Consider the following 20,841-nt stretch of genomic DNA (forward strand, 5'->3'; position numbering starts at 1 on the left):
GTTTTAAACAGATCGGCAAAAGGTTCATCTGTGACCCAAGTAACATGAGTAGAAAGCTTCTCGCACATTATGATGCTATCAAAAGGGTTGCAGAAATGTACGTTTTCCCTTCCTGACAATTCACAAACCTTTCTAGCACGCTTTGCTAGAGAACGCTTTAACTCTCACATGGGAATTCCACCATTCTTCAGGCCTGACCATAGATGACTATTAGTGAATTATTAAATGAAACTATTAGAAGAAAAATTAAATTAAATTTGCATGACTGTTACGTGATTAGCCTAAAAAATTAATCCGAGTGCAAAAAGAAAACTTAAACACCTAATTCCTCATTAAGATTGTGGCTGTAGTTTTATACCTTTGCTATGTTACTTGTGTTAGAAGTAGGCTGTCCCTACACAAATGTATCCACTAGATATATAGCAAAAGTGTATTTCTTTTTGCTTTGCATTTCATACTGGAATCTCCTAGCTAATAAAAGCATGGATTTTAAATAGTTATACAGCAAATTCAGGGATATTGTATTTTATTGAGACATTCTCAGATAGAGTTATACTATTCTAATTAGCCTTATTTTCCACAAGTTTTGAGAAGTTTCTCAAATAATAACTTGATATTTCACAAAAATATCTGTAACACCTTTTCTTATGAGTTTTAGGCTAAGCATTGTATCTTAATAAATTCTTTTTATAGGAGAGCCTGTCATTTCCTAAAGTTGTCTCAAGGAAAGACAAATCCTACAGGCTCACAAGCTGCTGTGAAAATTCAGGATATTTTATTCACATAAAAATGCATGGCTGTTCTCCAGTGATGGACAGGCATCTCTGAAGGTCTGGGTTTTGGACAATAATTGTCTTCCTAATAATTAATATCTTGTCTACTAAGTTATTTATGTGTCTTTTCTCTAACATTCCAGTTAAACCTTTGCCTTTACGTCCTTTTCACGGGTGACAGTGGATACAAAAATTGAGTTCATCAGATGCAAATTTATCTTTACATTGGCAGAATAATATGGTGGTACACCTCCCTGCCGACAGCTAAACACATAGTCTAGAGAACAGCTTACAAGAAGCTTCTGTTGGTATGCAATTATTTTCTTCCAGAAAGCTGATTCCTGAACTTCTGGCTCTCCATATCTGTGAGTATGAAGTTGTCTTAATTTCTGTTTCCCTTTGTCTTCCTTGGCTTTCTCTTCTTTTTCTCCATCTTCTCCTCTTAGGAAGCAAATGAAGCCAAAATAATATGTCAAGTTAATACAATTGCTAAATAAAAAATTGAAACAACACCCTGAAAGAGGCCATTTCATCTTTTCGCAAGGCTCAAGTAGTCATGACTTAGGCACTTCACACACGTGAATAACAAGGAAACAAATCTCTCTTCAGCCCAAAGCACTGGCAAGGGTGACAGTCTGGTTAAGTCTACAGATAATTAAACTTACTAGTTTGGCACCTTGAAGTGAGGATGTTCACTGGTAGAGGCAGGTAATCAAGAATCTGACAACCTTATTACCTGAGGGTCTGCTTCATAATTGTGCAGCTAATACTTGCACTGACAAATGTCTGTAAGCTGACAGCTGTATGTCCATATGAATGCCTAAGTGCTCCCCTCCAACCTCATGCACTTGAACTATCTGGTTCTCACAAAGGTTGCAGAAAACTTTGGTGGTTCTTGCATTTACAAGCCAAATCTCAAGGACTAAATCCTGCATTTCTGCCCTCCTGAGGAGTTCATAAGTACCCACTCCAGGAGGAGGCAGGAATAAGAAAGCTTGACAGCGTTCAATGTATGATTATCACCATGCTGCCTGATTACAAAAAGTCATAGTTAGGGTGCTGCCTTCTCCAAACACATGATCCAATAATCTGTTAGCAGTAAATTTGACCTGACAGCATGCTAGATGAAAGGATCACAGAAGTCCATTTGAACCCAAACCAGAGTGAGAGGCAACTTATAAGTTTCATTATTAATTTCTCTGTACCTATCTACAAACAGAATAACTGATGTTCTAAGTGCTTCTCTTACTAGAATACACTTGACAAATTTTCACTTGAAAGTTCATTTGAAAGCTTGTCTTATGTTAGACGTGGCTTCAGGGCAGCTAATAGTGCCAGGTACTGCACTCCTCACAGAGAACACAGGTATCACTGCAACCCACAGTCAAGTGGAGCAATCAGCACTGAAGTGACCTTCAAAAGTCAGCAAGACTTTCCCTCACAAAGTTATACTGGCTGAGTTAGAAATTTGTTGCACTGATTAGGAAGAAGAATTTTTGTTATTGGCAAGTGTTTGTCATCCTAAGAGAGCAATAAGGATAGAGCCTGAGACTAAGGACCCACTTAGAATTTTGACAGTGACATATCAGCTACAAGAACTGTACACGTATCAGAATTATACAGGTATCAGGAACCATAAAATACAGGGATGGAGTGTCATACTTTTTACTGGTTAGAACCAAGCACTATGTTTTGCTTTCCACTATTTTTCTCTGAGTGTATCTCATTAACATTAGACTTTAATATATCCCCAAAAGATTAAAATGATCATTTATCAAATGCTAACACTTGGTCTTCATAAAGATGTAAGAGTACTCTGTAATTAATTAAAATTACATTGGAAAATTAAGATTTTGCAAAATCCAAATAACTCAAAGCAGGTCGTAGCAAATGGGAGGGGCAAACCAGATTCAGTCTCTACCACTGATGGATAACAAGTCTCTGGACCCAGGTACTCTTATACTTTTTCCAAGAGATTTTCTTCTAGCTTTCAGACTTGCCAAGAAAAAGTCAATCAAACGCATTCTAAAAGAAACTAAATAGACATTACAAAGGATGCTGCTGGAAGAGGGAAATTCATAAAATCTCCGAGAAATGCTATTTACATGGCATTTCCTTGCAACTGTGCATGGATGTAGAGGATGGTTTAAAAAAAACACCTAACTGTGGAACATGAATGGACACAAAATTAAAGATGAAGTAGGTAAAAATCAAGCTGTTTTTTTCAGGGAAACAAACCACGTTTTGTAGGATCTGAGGTTTAAGTAATACATACTCTGCTTTTTCAGGTTCAGATTTTGTTTCCTCCTTCTCTTCCTTTTCATCTTCTTTCACCTGCTCCTACAGGAATTCAGATTTTTAAAAGTGTCTAAACCCTATTATACAGTACAGAGTTAGTAAAAAGGATACACAGATTGAAGAATGTTAAGCTTATTTTTGTTTTTTAAACAATTGAAACCCTGAGAGAAGATGATCCTTCAGTTTACATTAATGAAGAATCATTTTGACACTGAATTAAAGCAACCGAAAACACCACGTACTTAGAGAAGGCTGTGGGAATTCAAGTTTATGTCATCAGAGAGGGTAAATACCAGTACTTACATGTGATTCTTTAAAAAACATGTCACAAAACCCAGAAAAACATAGATGCAAGCTTTGTTTCAAGACTATACTTAACATATGAAAGGGAGAAAATTGCAGCAGAAATAAGATACAGTTACCTGGATTTTTTCTTGCACCTCAGGCATTGGTGCTAAGGAGGGAGTGCTCAGTAAATCACTCAAACCAGCATTTGGATTGTGAGGGATCAATTTATACTGTCCACCTTCTCGTTTCAAATCCAAACCAAATATATCTGAGAGTAGATCACTCTCATCTGATAAAGTTCTTAGATCTGCCAAGTCTTCCGTAGGCAATGCAGCTTCTGTTGGCTTCCTCTCCCCCTCTTCTCCTTCTCCACGCACCTCATCCTGAGTGGGATCTGGCATATTAGCTAATAGTTCAGCCACTTTGATTTTCTTTGCACCTTCTACTAGGCTTCCTCCAAGCAACAAACTGCATATGATGCGAAAGAAGCCCCGGATGACACTACAAGCAAAATGTAGTAAGCCCATCAAAATGCTCCAATAGGAAGAAAAAAAAGCCATGACCATGTCCTTCATGGTCATTTTCTTCACTTTTTTCATCTGTTTCTTTAGGCTTTTCATGCTGAGCATTTTCATAAGAGTCATTAAATTATACTTGAGAGCTAATAATGCTGACTTCATGGTCATGAGTGAGAAGAAACCCATTCTAGGATCCTGTTCCTCAGGCTTATCTTTCTCATTCTCCTCTTTATTTGCTGATCTTTCGTTCAGATCTGACTCAGAGATCTGGGCAGCCAGCTGCATTTCAAAGATGGTATCCTCACAGAAATTAACAAAAAGCTCCATCTTTTCTTTCTCCCCACCTTCATTTACAACATCAAATATAAATTGTCTCTTTGACTCTTTTACCTGAGGTTTCTCCCACTGAGTCCGACTTGACTCACTTATTTCAAAATAAACTCGTTCAATGCGCTTCGCACTGCCCATGATTTCTATGCGTCCAAGGAAAGGCTGAAAATAATTCAGCACGCTCTCTGACAGTTCAAGGAAAGTTTGCAAGCGGGTATCATGGGGCATGTGCTCTGACAAGTTGGTCAGGAGAACAGCAACATTGAAACCAATGTCTTTGGCAGGTTCATGGAATCGTTTCACAAACTCCTCATAGTCCAGAGTCTCATTCTCATCAGTTTCAGCACATGATAGCAGAAACTCAGTTTCAGACTGGGTGTAATGTTTATGGCTTTCCATCGCCTTGTGAAAATCCCTCTTTGAAATTATCCCTTTACCATCAGGGTCGTATTCTTTGAATGCATCAGAGGAAGTCAAATCCTTCAATTTTAAGAACATATCGAAAAACTTCAGAATCATCTCCACATTATTGGACGATTCCACAAGCATATCGACCATCTGCTTGCCAATAGTTCCATTCACAACATTACCTAGATGGGACGACATGAAGTTAGAGATATTGATGGCAACAAATGTTTTGGCAAAGGGAAGTGTATAATAATGACTTGTAAAATAATCAAAGAGTAGGAGTGATAATCTATCGACTAACACTCGTATAAGAGAGCTAGCAGTAAAATCAGAAATCTTTTACTAATATCACTAGCCTAAGACTTGGAAAAAACATAAGTGAATAAGTACTTGCCATTAAAGAAAGGAAGAACTAACAAGCCCTACAGAGAGACATCTGTTACATTTAAAATGGTACTAAACCTGAGGCAGCATACTATGAATTTTACTATAATGCAACATAGACAGAACCAGTGTCAGTTAGGATGAGTCGCTCAGTAGGCTACTCATGAATCACAGCATATAATACTACGAATTTACTTTGCTTCTCAGTGACCTTCTATAAGCAAAGCAGTAGCCATGCATGCTACGCTCAATCTATGCTGCACTTACAGCCTTCCCAGTTCTCTCAAGAAAATAAATGTGATAGGCTACATGTAGGAACCAAAACGGAAATACAGGTTTTTGGATCATCTATACGTATTTATGGTTAGTGCAGTATTGGAAGCACTAACACAATACCATAAAGGAGATAAAGCAATAGTAATATTTCTTCACGTTCTTTGGGGAATCATAATTTCAGGTACTAGATATAAAGGACCTTGAACTTATTCACTAGACAAATCAAAGCCTGTTCTTTATGGCTGAGATCATTACCAAAATAAATACAATATAGTAAAGGTGCTAATAAAATGAGTGACAAATGGTTCAGTTCCTAGGACTCAGGATTCCAACTTCATTAGTAAAAAGCTTTTCACCTAAGCCAAAAGAGAAGCCAAGTTCATGGAAACAAAGTAAAACTTTTGCCAGAGCTGGATTTGATAAAATTCTGACATTCTGAATTAATATAAACTATATCGACTATACTATATAAATCACCCATTCACTTTAAAACCTAACAACTCTTCTCACAACTGGGACATGAAAATTAAAAACCCAAAGGAAAATGGAGCATTATTTCTCAGATGAAGAAATTCATAAAGGTAAAAATTTTGCTAGAACAAGTGTAAAAGAGGATTTCAAATTAAATTTTGACTACCTTCCAGCATAGACAGCAACATGACAACCATATCCTTCTGAAGATCCATTAATTCCTTCAGTAGCTCAATTTGACTGGAATCCTAAATAATGAACACAATAAATGAAATAAAATATCTATTGACTTCTTGAGACTTAGAAATTAAGAAGCTAGTAGTGTCAAAGCTGGTAATACAGTGAATACATTGAATTGCTTGGTTCCTTACAGTACATTTACAGGATCAAACATTTACACGAACATCTGTTTAGAAGACAGTAAGTTAATAAAGACAAAGTGAAAACTGAAGGTGATGAAAAAATTTAAAGCAATAACTGGGTATGTCAAGCTCACAGGCGATGCCTCTGTAATGCTTCAAGTCAGCTAAAATATCGTTGCTGTTGGTGTAATCGAGTTTTCAACTATGAAGACTTGTAAAAAAAATAATGGCAGCAGCACATAGAGCTCAAAGTGTAACATGATTCAAAGTGAGTGATTTCATTACAGGCCACTGCACTTCTTTTAGGAAAAAGAAAACTAGAAATAAAGTTTCAAAATATTTATTAATAAAGTTCCACTAGTATATCCTTAAATAGACATGATACTGATTCTTTTAGCCACCTTTTATCTCATTCAGATTACCAAGTTTAATATTCTGCTTCCCAATGATTTCAACCTGGAGACTACCTGGATAGATTTATTCAACTACTTAATTTCACAGAATGACACAATGGTAGGGGTTGGAAGGGACCTCTGGAGATCATCTTGTCCAACCCCCCTGCTTGAGCAGGCACACCCAGAACAGGGGGCACAGGAACGTGTCCAGGTGGGGTTTGAATGTCTCCAGGGAAGGGACTCCACAGCCTCCCTGGGCAGCCTGTGCCCCTGCTCTGGCACCCACACAGGGAAAGAGTTTTTTCTCATATTTAAGTGGAACTTCCTGTGTTCCAACTTGTGCCCATTGCCCCTGTCCTGTCGTTGGGCATCACTGAAAGGAGTCCAGTCCCATCCTCTTGACACCCACCCTTCAGATATTTACGACTATTGATAAAATCCCCCCTCAGTCCTCTCCAGGCTGAACAAACCCAAGTCTCTCAGCCTTTCCTCATAAGGGAGATGCTCCGGTCCCCTGATCATCTTCGTAGATCTCCACTGGACCTGCTCAAGCAGTTCCATGTCCTTCTTAAACTGGGGGGCCCAAAACTGGACACAGCACTCCAAATGTGGTCTCACTAGGGCAGAGGAGAGGGGGAGGATAACCTCTCTCGATCTGCCAGCCACACTGGTTTTAATGCACCCCAGGATACTGTTGGCCGCCTTGGCCCCAAGGGCACAGTGCTGGCTCAGGGTCACCTTGCTGTCCACCAGCACTCCCAGGTCCTTCTCAACAGAGCCGCTTCCCAGTAGTTCAGCCCCCAGCCTGTACTGGCGCATGGGGTTGTTCCTCCCCAGGGGCAGGACCTTGCACTTGCTCTTGTTGAATTCCATGAGGTTCCCCTGGGCCCAGCTCTCCAGCCTGTCCAGGTCTCGCTGGATGCCAGCAGAGCCTTCTGGTGTATCAGCCGCTCCTCCCAGCTTGGTATCATCACCTTGCTGAGGTTACACTCTATCCCATCATCCAGGTCATTGATGAATATGTTGAAAAGGACTGGACCCAGCACAGACCCCTGGGGAACACCACTAGTGACAGGCCTCCACCCAGACTCTGCTCCATTGATCACGACCCTCTGAGTTTTGTTGTTTCTACCACATTTCTTCCTCAGTGATACATTGCTGCATCATGCCGCCCATAAGGCATACTCGAGCATTGTTGGACTTCAGTGATTAGTACAACAAACTCAAGGTACTTTATGGCAATATGGATCTTGGATTGAAAACGGCACAAGTTGGAAACAATGAAGATTTCTAATTGATTTGTCTTAGAAGATTTATAACGGAAACTTCAAAAGTTGCTTACATCCTGGATTATCTTTATTCAGTTAGATTGAAAATTTTATTTTCATTTTCTGCCTTACAGAGATTTCTTAAGAAGTATGATCAATATCACCTTGTTGCTTCCCAGTACAAGAGTAGAGAATGAAAATGGAAAAAAAAAAAAACAAAGAACCAAAAAATGCTAAACAAAACAGTGATTTAGTTTTGTTCCTATTTAAATCTTGTTTCAAATATTCTCCGAAAGTACTCTGTAAGCTCCCAACTTAAAACAAAAACCAAATACTTAGCCTAGGCAAGCCCCTCTTACAGACAACAGCCATATGGCAACTCCCTACAAATCCATTTAGCCACACTCTATGCCTTTGAAAACTAGTATTTCAACAGAATCTGAAAACCTTATTAATATATTCTTGCAATAAATATAAACTAATAAAACAGCCCACATCTACTCTGGTCTTTCCCAAGGCTCTACTGGCCCCCTAAAGGACCTTCCAAAAGCCAAGAGCTTGAGCTCCACACAAGAGAAAAACACCATCACTATTTATCATACAGTTGGAGTAGACCTTGTTTCTGTCATCTCACAGAATAGCATGAGTAATTCCACACACTACAGTGCATCTTGTGCAAAGCTTCTTGGCTCTCTCTGAAGTGACAGGATGAGTATCATTATTTTCTAGATGCAGTAATTAAAAGATGTTGTGAAGCTACTCCAGGCACAGCTGAGAGCATAAACTTGTCATTACTGTAAAAACAATTCTTGCCAATAGCCACATCGTATTTCTCAATCAGCATATAGCTACCATGTGTTTGACTCGCTGTCAGTAACTACTTAGATGCTGCTTTCCACGTTGCTTTAGTGGTACAGGAAGAAAGCACAATAACCACCAGCACGGCCTTCCCAAACAAACATTGATTATTTTTTCAATTCCTAAAATAACAAAGATGTTCAAAAATCAGGACAGTATCTACAGGCAGTTATAAATACACTTCAGTAGAAATTCAATGTATCACCCTTGAAAAACAGGTTTCATTGTGATGCCATGTGCTGGAAGAAGACCTCTATCTAGCCATAAAGAATGAGAAGCGTACCTGTTGCGCAAAGTACAGACCTAAGCAATCAGCCTACTTTCAGCCATAAAGTCTCAAGAGCAGAGAGGAAAATCATTTGAGCAAGACTAGTTTATGCAAATACTTACAAGGATACAGTTGAAGCTAAATAATAAAATCTAAAAACCTCAGAGCCTTCAGAGCTGTATTCCTTAACAGCAACTAAAATCTTTACAAGCTTATGACACTCTTCTCTGAGAATGTCAAATTCTGTAAAAAATTTAGAATCACTATGCTCAATTAAGATTTGCAATTCTTTTAAAAAGGTAAGAAGATGAAAAAATGCACTGCTTAAGGATAGGATTCTTCTCACCTAATTTTAACCCCCTAAAGAGCTGTCTATGCCAGTCCCCTAAACTATTTCTATAGTTTATGAAATGGGTACTCACATCCAAAAGCAATTCACCCATTCTAATGTCTGATGACTTTTTCTCTACAAAGACTAGAAAAGGCTTAGATGCAGACATGTTGAAGTAGGGTTCAATAATGATGAACTCAGGCTTGATGCAAGACACATCAATGAAGATGGGTCCTTCATAAAAGGCTCATGGAAATTGCAGAAAGTACTGTGACAGAACTTTGGTATGAACAACAGGAACTGGTTGGTCCTTTCTGAATATCTGTGATATGTTTCATTTGCAGCTTGATCTAATCAGCTTTGTGCCTGTGGCCAGTAATCCAATTACAGGCCTGCTATCCATACCTACTACAATTGTGTAATTTACTCCCTCAACTCTACTGTATTCTATCACCTCTGCCTCTTAATTTTCCTCATATTTCCCCTATTAACTGTTGTTATTAATGCCTCAAACATATTAACAAGTCTGTTTATCTTTTACATAAAAGTTAGTAACATAAAAATTAAAAAGTGAACAAAAAGATACCTGAGACAGCTTCATCTGCATGTGGGCAAACACATGAAGAAAACCAACTACAGCATCCCATAGCCTGCTGTGTGCCAAACTTTGCTGATTCCCAGTACACGGCCCCTGTTTTTCAGGCAACAACAACAACAACAACAAAAAAGAAAAACAGAGTTAATTTGCAAGAGCCTCAACAAAATCAGGAAGATATACAGGCAGTGCATTAATTAAGAATTAAATTCCACTGAATTCCTAACCTATCATGGAAGAACTGCTATATTGTTATTTTGACAGAACTGATCCCAATCTCATTTATCGCTGAGTCCACCTCAGGTGTATCTCTATAATTCTCAAATTAAACATGTGACTTCAGTATTTCAAACACAGCATTGATTCCTTAAAACAGCCTTATTCCTGACATAAAACACAACCTAATGTTCTGTTGACGAAATAGCAACTATGGCTTGCTTTGACCTTAGTTCCTTAATGGATTAGCAAGGAAGACTTTAAAGTGGATAACACTGCTGCAGTCTAGGCCAAATTAAAAAACAAAACAAAACAAAAAGCTCTGCTACCTTATATACAACCAAAGGATGATTATTTACTAATAACTGTAAATTTTACTAAATTGCTAAGATTCCAAAGGAGTAGTGACAGCTATATATATATTTCAAAACTTCACTTCCTACATAAATAAATGCATTAAAATAATGTTGATGCATAAATGCATCTATATTATTGTTCTGTCTAGGTTACATCTAGCTACATTACTTCTTCATGTCGAAAGTATGATTAATTTTCTTTCAAATACATAAGATTCCAATGAAACTAATTTACCTGGATATACTCCGTAAGAGTATTGAAAACTTGTTTTGCAACCTGGATGGCTTTGGAAAAATTTCGTTGTCCTTGTTCATCAATAACATCCTTGCCAGAATAATACCAATAGAAATCACTAATGGATTCCTAAAAAGCAGTTGTGAGAAGCATAAAAAGATTATGCAATCAAACTGCCTCTAACCAGTTATTCATCAAGATAAGAAAAATAACATTAGATGGCATTCTGGGTTTAAAAAGTATTTAGTTCATAAAGGCTTGAAATGACCCCCCCCAACGAGTCTCAAGTATAACTTCAAGGATTGTAGTTTCATCTCAAGGGAATCGATAGGAAAACAAATAAACTGAAATAAATAATTAAAATCCCCCACAGCAAACCTAAAACAAAAAAAATTAGATCTGTTGGTCTCTGCTCTTAGAAATACAACTGCCTGCATTCTGAGAAGGAGTACTCAGTAGTACTACCATGCTGCACGCCGTTCATTAAACAATCTCTCTTTATACTGCGCGCTTGGCATCTAGTCAATAGTGAGACCGAATGTTGCTCTGTGTGCATGATTCCTCTTCCGTCTTCCCCAAAGGCGAGCTTGTTAAAGTTTCAACAAAGTAAGCAATGGAATAAAAATCATTGTATTTGGCCTTACAACTTCTACAGAATGCATGAGGATAAAAAGGAATGTTGATAACAGCAGAAACTTAAAAAAATACCAATTTTGAACATTGGGAATTCTCAGACCCAATGAATAAATGGCTACAGGGAAAACAAATAGATAAATTAAAAAAAACCAACAACAAACAAACAACAAAACGTATTATCTTTCACAGTGATTTTCAGAAAGATGAGAATAATAGGTAAAAATGATTAACAGTTATCACAAAATATATTCTCATGTCTTTCACATGCTCCAATCTAGAAACAAATTAGAGTTTTTTCTTCATTATTTTCTACTGGGGTGTGACAATGTAATGTTTTCATATTTAAAGATTAGGGAGATAATTCAAATTAGAGAGTTGAAGCGTTTTTAGTGTAGCCTGATATTGTTTTTTTCTTTTTGCCTTTTTTTTCTTCCTCCTTAGAAAATGATGTGCTGTTGTTCTGCTTCACTCCATGCCATCCCTTGACTACCCATACAGCAGCCCAGTGTTCAGACTAAATCGGAACACAGATGAAAAAGCAGCTGGCTGAAGCTTAACTTGAATAATATGAAACGCACTTCAGTCACAGGGTAGTGTCAGTCGACAACTGGCTAATGTATTCACTGATACACTTAACACGTATCTACCTTCTGCCTGCTCTCGTTGGTTAACAGACTCCATTGCATTGTTGCGTGTAATGGCTGAAATCAGTCTTTCACACTTTTGTCACCTTTGACTCTCTGTACAAAATAACAACTCTTAAAGAACTGTGACCAGTAGAGAATTGCAGCCTTTCTTATTAACCTGGGCTACAGTGACCAGAACAATGTCATGACAGATAAATGTGCTCCTCTAATGAACATTCTGTGATAAGGACGAATTGATTGATTTTGTCGAATCAACAGTGAATGATTGATTTTTCTGTAAACAAATCTTTTGTGGCAGCAAACCATGTATTGCTGAAGGAAATTCCAGAGAAGATAAGAAATTCGGAGTCTCCACATACAAACTCATGCTTTGTTATGAAAATAAATGAAATAAATAAATAAGGTACATATGGTAAATATTGTAAATAAGGTAAATATTGTATTGTTGTTATTGTCATCTACTTAATTAGTATATAAAGTATATTAGTATATAAATTAACCTACCTGTACTCTTAATAAGTAATCCACAGTGGAAATGATAATATTAACAGTTGTGTTGTTACCAGTCTGAGTTCTCAGGTAATTCTGAAAATCTAAAGATTCAAATAAAAATTTAATTTATTTTTTTTTAAGTGTTAAAGACTTACAAATCTACTCCTGCAAATGAATTCTGACCTAACACTGATCTAACATGATCTGGGAAAGTATAGCTTAAAGGAAAGCATTTTTTTCTAACTCTTTTTTTTTTTTCTCTTGGCAACAAACCCTTTTAAGAGTTTCAGCATTTTATTGCAGAGATCACATACCGGTGAACTTCTGAAGTTAGAAGCTGGATTAGTTGGTTCATCTGCACAACTTTAACTTGGTCTTATTTTCATCTCATTTATGGCTAGTTTTCCACCTCTAGAACTCCATCACTATCAACATAATTACACCTAGTATATATTTTGTTAAGCAAAAGCAAAATTGAATCGTATTAAAAAATTATAAAATTCCTGATTACAATGTCATAAATATGTCCAACGGCTAAAAAAAAAGATCTTTTTGTCTTCCCTAATGATGACACAAAGAACACAAGGAAATGTACTTAATAATAAAAATACACTTAATATCGTGTATGTGTTTTATTTAGTTTTGTATTTTTAAAAGAGATGCTACTTCTTCAAGAAAGGTATTGTCTATGTTGCTTTAATTTCACATAGTTCTAACTCCCATTGTGCCAAACAGCACACACCAGAAAGCATACAAATGCCAAAGAACAATAAATGTAGCTTCCTGTTGTATTTTTGCTCGGACACTGACTAAAAGTTATAAACCGTGTACATTTTCCTACATAAATTTACCTTTCCTAGTAGGTCAAGATCCAAAACTCATCATTTTGGAAACCATTCTCTTTTCTACAAAGATAAAGCTGATTAAAAAACCTGCCAATTTAACTACACGTAAATATTTTCCTTTCATGTACAGTCTAGCAGCTACTCCACCTTTCATAATATTTTATGCAGGCTGCCAAACCTGCAGCAGTGAAGAGCTTTTATCTTCAGTTACCATCGCCTTGGCTTAGCTGACTGGCAGCCTGCCCACAAACCTGAATTATGTCCTTCACAAAGCAATTGAAGGAAGCGGAAGAGGTCACAGGTGAACTCATCATCCTGCATCACCTTTTCTCCTGTAGAAAAGCCAGATGGAAGCAGATTATCGCAGGCTGCCAAGTAACACCCCACAGCCCCTGAAGAAAATCTCCATATATAATTTTAAGAAAGAGAGAAGGGGAGAGAACATTTGTAACCACCGATCTATCTGAAGCACATACGATTTGTGCTTGGCAGATAGCTATTTGGTTAAAAAAAATAAATTATGAAACTTAACTTTTGATTTATAAATATGGCAGCATGAGCTTGGCAACATTTTACAAATAATCCACGATTTACATTCTTGTTTGACTTTGCTGGGCATGAATGCTGCATTACATACAAAGGTTAGGAGTGGATTAATTTGGTTCCCATTCATCACAAAACAAGGTACTTAAAAATACAGAAAGAGATGTCATCAAAGAGTAATGAAAACCATTCCTCAAAGTATTAGATTTTTAAAATACTTTAAAATAACCCATGAAATTTACAGCTGTGTGCATTTTCAAGAATCATTTAGGCCAAAATATCTGAGGATTTAGTACCTGCCTGCTGCTAACACAAAATGGACGTTGGCCATTTGTCTCCCTTGACAAAATAAAGTAATAAACTTATGACTAACTAGAACAAATGCTAATGTGCTTTACTGTATTAGGCACTTCAGTTAATTTCTTGATACATAACTAATATCCAGATGTATAAAGCTTCAAATTATTTTCTTGATCTTTGCAGGAAACAGTACACTAAAAAGCCCTCAATTAACACACCATTATTTTAATTACACCAATACATACAGTTAACTTTGTACACTGACATGTGAAGAGGAGAAACAACCATTCACCCAGGAAAACAATCACAACTGGGGAAAATGTAGAACAACTAATAGAATTATACGGGAGGACAACAACATAGGTGTTCAAAACAATAAAGGCCACCTACTGAAAATAAGGACATTCCCATTTAGGACTTTGGAAGAGTATTTGGAATGTGTACGGCAACAAAAATGGAAGCCATCAAAACTTCTACTTTTTAAGAATATACATCATTTAAATATGTGGCCAAGTGCTATTTGTAGACAACAAAAGGAAAGGAGATCCTAATTCCAGACTTGTACTTATGGTAGTGGCAAACAATATGCAATTCTTTCTCCAAGAATGACCCAAATACTATAAATGACATTACATGACAATTTTCTCCATCTGAGATATAAATACCAGATATATAGTTTTTCAGTCACAGAAGACTGAAAACCCTTTCAGGTAATGAAACAACGAAAAATAAATTACTGTTTCTGTCAGTGCTGATTACTGTATACATATATGCCCAAGAAGGCAAAATCAAGAGGTGCTTATGCACTTAAAAGTATATTATTCAATATTATATGCAGGTTCAGCTCTGCAAGATACTTTGAAATGTTGCTGGCCAAAGGCCAGAGTACAGAAGATCCTGCAGGATTAGTCACTTCCTTTTTTTTAATTTAACCAAACTCCTGTCATGCTTAGTTACACTTGGAGTCATATGCTCTGTTGATCTAGATGAATATATTTTGCAAAAATAAGCATTACAGAAAGCCAAATATTTGGTGGAGCCTGTACCTTCACACATGCAATATGTGTAGCTTGACTGCTGAGATGGCGATGATTTTAAAAAATAACTCACAAGGAAAATTGCCAATGTATTATGGTTGGAAAAATCAAGCCCATAAAGGGCCCAATCATTTATTTCTTGCATATCAAGATACCACTGAATCAAAGTCATTTGTATGAATAAGGCTACAGAATAAGTTACAGCTTAATATTTTTCCACCTCTATATTTCTTGCCCTCTTATCAGTAGGATTTTTCAGAACAAGAAAGAAAAGAAGTCTCAGGTTGAAATGATTCTAAACATTAATTTATGAAGTAATCCTCTGGTTTTTAATATGCCCCTGGATTTTAGGAATTTTTATAATATAAATTCCAATTTTAATACTGGAAGGGTTTGGAAGGGTCTTTTCATTAGCTCCTCTGTAAAGAAATCACAAAATGAATACAAGTTATTGCAAAATTAGAAGGTGTTTAGGTACATCATTTCACGTAGTCTGAAAGGTCCATTCATTTTGGAAATATTTTTACACATTTCAAAATGAAGCAAAAACCCCCTGTTCCAATCAGATTAGCCACACTAAGACTTAAAACAATCCTGGTTTTCAGTTTCTACAGCTGACCAAAATCTGACAAAAACCAATGTTGGTACTGACAGGAATTTTAATTTTCACATGTAACTTACTGACTGCAAGAGGTGTCTCACTGGCAACTACAGAACTGAAGTGCAGGATCCATTTCTTTCTATAAATCTAAGAGAAGAACCTTTGCTGCTGTGCACACAAATTCATGCCAGTACGCACACGGATTTGCATATAGTATGACTTAGGTTGCCACAAACCCATGTTCTTTAATTTCTGTTGTTATGATGTATATTCTGTCATATATTTGCTCAGACATTAAAATGCTGCCATTGCTCATGCTGTATGTAAATGATATCACTACACACATGAAGGCTTTAAGCCTGCAGTTTTTGCAAAACTGGTAGCTTGTGTTTGTGATATATAGGAATAGAGGTATCGTGTAGGAAATGAAAATAAGATTGAACGAAAAATGAAATACATGGGTTTTTTCCTTGAAAGTACATGTGTCCAAGTTTAGTAATTCTCTCTCTCTGTTTTGTTTGGTTGGTTGTTTTTTTTTTAAATCCTCAATGGAAAAGATCTGACTTCTATTGCTACTCAGAAAGATTGGCCTGATGCTACGTATTACAGAAATATACAAATACTTTCAGCTTCCAAAAAGGAATGGGCTCCTTTTTGATAGCTGTTAAGCAAGAGCAAAGCTCTCCCATGATATACCAAATTAATTTATTGCTATCACAAGACCCAGCAGCATTGGGTTGGATTGTGAGTGCTGCATGCCTTTGGCTTCTCAGTTATCTGATTCAATCAAGAAAAGCACTTGTTTCCTCACAGAGTGACACGGAACAATTTCGCTGAACCGGAGCTACTTAAGTCCTCTTTTAAATGCAAACACCAATTCAAATACAGCGACACAGACCCGTCCAATGTAGGCTACAGTGGATCATGTAGAATTTAAATACCCATTTTAAGTGTGACTAGGTTGGTGAAGGAAAAAAGCATAGTTATTGATTTTACATTATCAGGGCTATTTTCAGCCATTAATGTGTTCCCTCATTATAGCTATTTATTATATGGCACGTGTACCACACTAGGTCAGTTTACTAGAAAGTCCTTTAAGTCCTACTATCAGATCAAATTTCATTCTAAAACTGTATCTTTTTAAAATAAGCCTTCTGAGAACTTGTGGAGAAAGAAAATAATGCTGCCATACAATGTTAAAAGATTAAAAAGTAGAGATTTCCTGACAAAAAGAAAAAAAAAAGTAAAATAATCTAAGTATAAACTTAACGTCTTGAATTTTTTACTTCATATGATAAGTGGACCAAATCTCTCCAAAGGAGAAAAACATTGCACTTTCAAGATTTTTGTGACAGTGAAATAGCATAGAGTATGAGTGTTAAATGAAAAATGAAAAACCATTGCAAGGTAATAAGCATTTCTATATGTCTTTGGTTTTGAACCCCCCCTTTTTTGGAAAGGAAACAGAACAATCAAAACAAAATACATACAGAAGAAACAACATTGAGTACATCACAAAAACAAGTAAGAAACACATTTGCTAAAGAACCATCAATGTTGTTACCAGTGGGGGTTCCAGGGTTTGGAAAGGGAAGGTAGTATCAGTCAGAGGAATATCAGGACAAGGAGCTTACGATGAGGACAGCACAAGGAAACAGTTGGAATAGAGCAATAAATCTCACATCCTTGTTGACTCAGTACAGGGCTTTCTACCTATTGCCAAGGTTGACATGGGACCAGAAACGAGTACTGCCCTTGCGGAAAAGTTGATTCTATTCCCATAAGTGCCAACAGCAGTTTTTCTTTGACTTTGGCAAGAACAGTTTCAGGCTTATAGGTTGTAAACTCAATGGCAATTACTCATTAATATGATTCTGCATCAGATTCAGATGACATGAGAAACAGGCTACAGTGCACATTTTACATCCCATCATTTCCTTGGGAATCAATAAAATGATCTTTAATTGATGAGTAATTAATTACTCATGGAGTAAGTCTCTCCCTTGAAAAAAAGGAATGGGAGAAAACATTTCCACATCTTTGTAGTATTTACAGACAGTTATTCATAGGATTGCAAACAGGCATATGATCTCAGGTATCCCACAAAATCTAAGATACTTCGAAACTGTTCACTACAGGAGTTTCCCCACACTGGCTGGGCTTTCATAATGCTATCAGGTATTAATACCAGTACCTGTACAGCTCTTATGTAAAGCACTTTTCAATGAATTGAAAAAGGTGTGCTTCATAATATAAAAAATTATTATTATTTGAGGGTAGCATAATATCAAGAATAATGTAACCCTGAAAAGGAAAAGCACAGTCTTTTTTTGGTTTGGCTTTGCTTTGTTCTCTTTTCTTGAATTTTCAATAGCTGGATATTAATACATAGAAAAGGGTTGTTAGCAAATATTGTCCCTTTGTGCCAAGAAATCTTTGACATAGTGTGATTACGATATCTTGACATTGCTGCTGCTCAGTAACAAAGAAAAACATATGATCCTAAGTGTAGAATTTTGTTAATCTACCAAAATTTCCACTGAGAAGAAAAATAAAAATCCAGATCATCCCCCTCCCCGACATTTGGCTAATGAAAAGACATCTGCTGCGTTTGAGCTTATTGTTTCTGCTGAACGGTATACATATCTTGTATTTCAAATTCTCATTTCTCATGGTGACAGGAACATCTCATGGCAACTGCTCCTACAAAGCTCTTCTGTTACTTGAAGCAAGGAACCTTTGAGGTATAGGAACCTTAACACATCAAGTAGCTTTCAGAGCAAGAACGAACCACCTGTAAACATCACTGATTCCTCTAAATTAGCAATGCACCACCTCTTTCTTGTATCAACTCCTGACCGCATTAGATAAACCTAGCCAGTGGCAAGTCCTCTCTTTACTAACCACCCTCAAATCCTCACTGGATCCACCACTGATTTCCTGTGCTTGCACAAATCAATGCAGCGATAAAGCCACATTCAATACACAACATAAATACTACAGGAGGACTATAGCACAAGGCTTTGTGTGTGTATAGGTATACTTTTTTTTTACGTTTTATTTTTTAACATTCATCCATTGCAAATACTGGGCTCACTAAAATGAAAAGAAATAAAAAAGAACAGAAAAAAAGAGTTTAAAAAAGCTTGCTGCTCTTACATCTAGTGTGCCAGTTACTGTGCAAATCCTGAGAAAGGAAGGAAGAACAAAGTGGGGAGAGTTGACACAAAAACCAAGAATTTTGGAATACACAATTTTAATAATAATATAAAAGAACCCACTAGTTTAACAGTCTTACTGGAACAAAAAAAATCTAATGGTGTTCAGGAGCTGTACAGTGCTGACACAAAGCTAAGAGCGGGAAAAAAGAAGAATAGGCAGTTGTTTTTAATAATTACCACGCTCATGAGTGATGACTGAGGAAGGGAGGACAGGACAATTAGTTCAAAGAAAAAGAAACAGGGAAAAAAAGAAAAAAAGTTGAGAATTTGTTTTTAGCAAATACAAAATATAGTTAGTATTGGTTTTGGCAAAATTAGTTCTGTACTAAAAGATCAAATAAACAGCAAATAAAAAAAATCCCTCAAATGAGGAAGCACAAAAATACTCTAACATAGGTAGAGTCAATTATGCAACGTTCAAAGATTTATTTATATTTGCATGCAAAATCAGTCATTTCTAGAAATAGAGGCAGTCAAAAGAAAAATAAGCCAATATCTTGACAGTCTATTTCAAAATCCAACAATGCAAATAATAAATTTAATTATTTAGTAGTAGAAATGTCCAAACGAGCAAAACATTGTGAAGCACAATCTTCAGTAAAACGTGAAAGTAACAGCCAAAACCTTATATGCCAGATAGCTGCATCAGTGCTCAACTCAGAGTCTTGTGACCAAACTTTACCTGCATGGGTTCACTTTATTTTGTTTATTCATTTAAGTCCAGCAGGATTTGATCTATAATTTAATCTGTGGGAGCACTTTTGGAGAAGCAGCATTTATGATTGGTCTTGAAGTCATTTAGTCAAATTTAGTAGTTCATGATTTTGATTTGAGACAAGCAGTTGAATATTCAAGAAATATGCCACATAAAAGAGCTACAGGCACAATAGCCAATGATATACACAGTGTTGCAGGTATGAATTATGAACCCCCAAATGCAATAATGATTATACAGTCAAGCTTTTTCACCTTGTTTTTAAGATAAAAACATGTTAAAAGATTAGGTCACTGTAGGATTTAAACATAAAAATGCACCATTAAAAATATGGAAGATAAGGGGGGAAAATGTGCTTTGGTAGCTCTATTAAGTCACATAAGAATGAACCTAATGTTCCCAGACAATCACAGTAAGGGAGTAGCAGAACTTACTGTCAGACAGAAGAGAGAAATTGACAGTGAACTGACAACATAGAGGGTAGAAAGCCAAACTGGTTCAAAGTCAAACGTAAAATGAAGATTTTTTAATATTTCTCCAAAGACAAACAGAAAATAATTCTTTCAAAAAAAAAAGATTTCCCAGCAGACTTTTTCCAAACAGCAGATATGGTTCCCTCAACCTCTACTATTTAACTTACAGCTTAACTACATTGTCTGGTTTTCATTTCAGCCAAGAAATCAGGTGGGATCTCTTAATTTAATTTTATGCTGAAACTGGTTAGGGACTTCTGAAATATTTTACATGCAAAACCACTGCTGTTTGTAACTAGAATCTATTTTTAATTTTATATGTAATGTCTTCACTTCTTCAGAATGATGGGTAAGAGTCTTCTGAGACCATTCTGAAACTCAACACACGCTAGTGATTTACTATTGACAAGCATGGGCTTAGGTAGGCCAATTAATATAAACCGCTCTTAGGAATCATATTTTAGCTTCAGCCTCTAGATGTATATTTACAGGGTTCTTTCAAATTCAGCTTGCTGCTGCAAAATGTAGAAGAGAAAATTTCACAGATGATTTCTGCCAAATCAATAGTACCTGATCCCTCTTCAGTCACCATGCCAAGGCCTTCTGCTTTGTTCTGACGTTCAAATGCATTTAGGTCAAGAACACTGCAATGACAAAAATGACATTCATCTTGTGATTAATGAAATATATGTAATATTTCA

At 36.5% G+C, this 20,841-nt stretch overlaps 1 protein-coding gene across 1 annotated transcript in view; it reads right to left on the reverse strand.

Annotated features, from left to right (window-relative positions):
- Positions 1 to 20,841, reverse strand: part of RYR2 (ryanodine receptor 2) — a 434,064-nt gene that overhangs the window by 30,701 nt on the left and 382,522 nt on the right. Inside the window, exons 85-93 of the mRNA XM_075089806.1 lie at positions 20,711 to 20,784; positions 13,502 to 13,582; positions 12,418 to 12,506; positions 10,631 to 10,759; positions 9,815 to 9,919; positions 5,913 to 5,994; positions 3,494 to 4,797; positions 3,049 to 3,113; positions 1,067 to 1,214 (exon numbers count right to left, since the gene is read on the reverse strand). Coding sequence (XP_074945907.1) covers positions 1,067 to 1,214; positions 3,049 to 3,113; positions 3,494 to 4,797; positions 5,913 to 5,994; positions 9,815 to 9,919; positions 10,631 to 10,759; positions 12,418 to 12,506; positions 13,502 to 13,582; positions 20,711 to 20,784 — 2,077 coding nt within the window. The remainder of the gene's footprint in view (positions 1 to 1,066; positions 1,215 to 3,048; positions 3,114 to 3,493; positions 4,798 to 5,912; positions 5,995 to 9,814; positions 9,920 to 10,630; positions 10,760 to 12,417; positions 12,507 to 13,501; positions 13,583 to 20,710; positions 20,785 to 20,841) is intronic.

Source organism: Phalacrocorax aristotelis, chromosome 3, assembly GCF_949628215.1.
Source record: "Phalacrocorax aristotelis chromosome 3, bGulAri2.1, whole genome shotgun sequence".
NCBI classification, from domain to species: domain Eukaryota; kingdom Metazoa; phylum Chordata; class Aves; order Suliformes; family Phalacrocoracidae; genus Phalacrocorax; species Phalacrocorax aristotelis.